The 562-nt window shown below is 32.2% G+C and overlaps 1 protein-coding gene across 1 annotated transcript in view; it reads left to right on the forward strand.

Annotated features, from left to right (window-relative positions):
* The window catches only part of LOC107578601 (uncharacterized), a gene marked incomplete at its 3' end in the record, with an annotated part of 1,726 nt that extends 1,598 nt beyond the window's left edge, over positions 1 to 128 (forward strand). Inside the window, exon 4 of the mRNA XM_016264544.1 lies at positions 9 to 128. Coding sequence (XP_016120030.1) covers positions 9 to 128 — 120 coding nt within the window. The remainder of the gene's footprint in view (positions 1 to 8) is intronic.
* Positions 129 to 562: the final 434 nt, after the last annotated feature.

Consider the following 562-nt stretch of genomic DNA (forward strand, 5'->3'; position numbering starts at 1 on the left):
TTTTTTTTAGGGGTAGACGTAACAGATGTCTTTCAAGAAGTCAGAAATAAGAAACTGCTGGCTGTTCGTTGTGGAAAAATGGCAGGTTGTCTGTACAGAATAAAATATGACAATGGTAAGTTTTGGGAGTACAAAAATAATTATTAATTGTATTTATTTTTCACATTGTGAGACAGAAATTAAATTGCAGATTTAGTTGTTAAAGTCAGATTGAAATTAGATTTAACTAATGTAGAGTCACTTAATAAATAAATACACACACACACTACATGTACAAAAGTATTGGGACACTTCACCATTACACTTTGACTTTAATTACATTATTAGTTAGTTGGTCCCCCCTTTGCAGTTATAACGGCTTCAACTATATCAGAACAACTTTACTGGGAAGGATTTCCACAAGATTTTTGAGTTTTTCTGTGGGAATTTTTGCCCATCCAGTGCAGCAATTGTTAGGTCATTTAATTTAATTTATTTAATCAGGGACAATTAACATTAATAGTACACAAAATATGTCAAATGCGCCAGATTTAGCCAACACTGGCTAATTTTCATCCGTAGT

Source organism: Sinocyclocheilus grahami, unplaced genomic scaffold (assembly GCF_001515645.1).
Source record: "Sinocyclocheilus grahami isolate Dianchi unplaced genomic scaffold, SAMN03320097.WGS_v1.1 scaffold11081.1, whole genome shotgun sequence".
NCBI classification, from domain to species: domain Eukaryota; kingdom Metazoa; phylum Chordata; class Actinopteri; order Cypriniformes; family Cyprinidae; genus Sinocyclocheilus; species Sinocyclocheilus grahami.